The following is a 1,103-nucleotide window of genomic DNA, read 5'->3' as shown; positions in this document are numbered from 1 at the left end:
ACTATAGTGAGGAATCTCAGCCCTGAGTCCACCTGACAGGTGCCCCCCTGACTATACTGAGGAATCTCAGCCCTGAGTCCACCTGCCAGGTGCCCCCCGGACTGCAGTGAGGAATCTCAGCCAGGCACTTGGTTTGTCATGCTGAGGCGGCATCTCTTTCTTCCCCCCAGCCTGGATGTTCGGGGACCCGCACATCACCACCTTGGATGGTGTCAATTACACCTTCAATGGGCTGGGGGACTTCCTGCTGGTCGGGGCCCAGGACAGGACCTCCTCCTTCCTGCTGCAGGGCCGCACGGCCCAGACTGGCTCAGCCCAGGCCACCAACTTCATCGCCTTTGCGGCTCAGTACCGCTCTAGCAGCCTGGGCCCCGTGACGGTGAGTGAGGGGCGCGGGGACCTCCCTGCATTCCATCCACAGGGACCTTCAGCCACATACTGAGGCTGAGGAGAAGGAAGACAGCGAAGAGGAAGCCGGGCAGGAGGGAGGGAGGCCCCACCCCATCCGCGCAGCTGTCCCGGAGTGAATCGTGGGGATGGGGGATTACGGCGCTGGCGCCACGGTTTCCCAGCTGTTTGGCTTCGAAGAAACTACTTAACTCGGTTTTCTCCTAGTAAGAATGGGGATAACAATCTTGTTGCCTCACGGGCTGTTGTGAGAGCTAAAGGGGATAATCCGAAAACCATGCCTGGCCCTGGGGAGCACACGGTAGACGGGGCTGGCATCACTCGGGCCGCGGCCTCCAGCGCCTTCCTCCAGGCCCAGGGCGCAGCTTCCAGCCCCGGGGGCTCTCCCAGCCCCTCTCCTGGGCGTCGGCTCCGCCTGCGGGTCGGGCTCAGACCCCTTCCCATCTCCTTCCAGGTCCAATGGCTCCTTGAGCCTCATGATGGAATCCATGTCCTGCTGGATAACCGGACTGTGACATTTGAGCCTGGCCATGAAGACGGCGGAGGTGGGCTGGGGAGCGCCTACCTCTGAGAGCAGCGAGCTGGGCGGGAAGCCGTGTTGCTGTGCAGGGCCGAGCGCGTTGCGGCGCCGGGTCCAGGGCGTGGCGGTGCAGGGCCGAGCGCGTTGCGGTGCAGGGTCCAGGGCGTGGCGGTGC

General features: G+C 63.8%; 1 protein-coding gene across 1 annotated transcript; it reads left to right on the top strand.

The window, feature by feature from the left end:
- Positions 1-169: 169 nt before the first annotated feature.
- LOC113220531 (mucin-4-like) lies at positions 170-953 on the top strand (the record flags this gene model as incomplete). The annotated part of the gene is made up of 2 exons (XM_026449863.1): positions 170-379; positions 863-953. Coding segments are annotated over exons 1-2 (295 nt in total), but the record flags the coding sequence as incomplete, so codon positions are not given.
- Between the last annotated feature and the right edge of the window lie 150 nt (positions 954-1,103).

The sequence above is a fragment of the Piliocolobus tephrosceles genome, unplaced genomic scaffold (genome assembly GCF_002776525.5).
Source record: "Piliocolobus tephrosceles isolate RC106 unplaced genomic scaffold, ASM277652v3 unscaffolded_1575, whole genome shotgun sequence".
NCBI classification, from domain to species: Eukaryota; Metazoa; Chordata; class Mammalia; order Primates; family Cercopithecidae; genus Piliocolobus; species Piliocolobus tephrosceles.
Note: the sequence above shows the minus strand (reverse complement) of the source record. Positions and strands in the feature narration are given on the sequence as shown.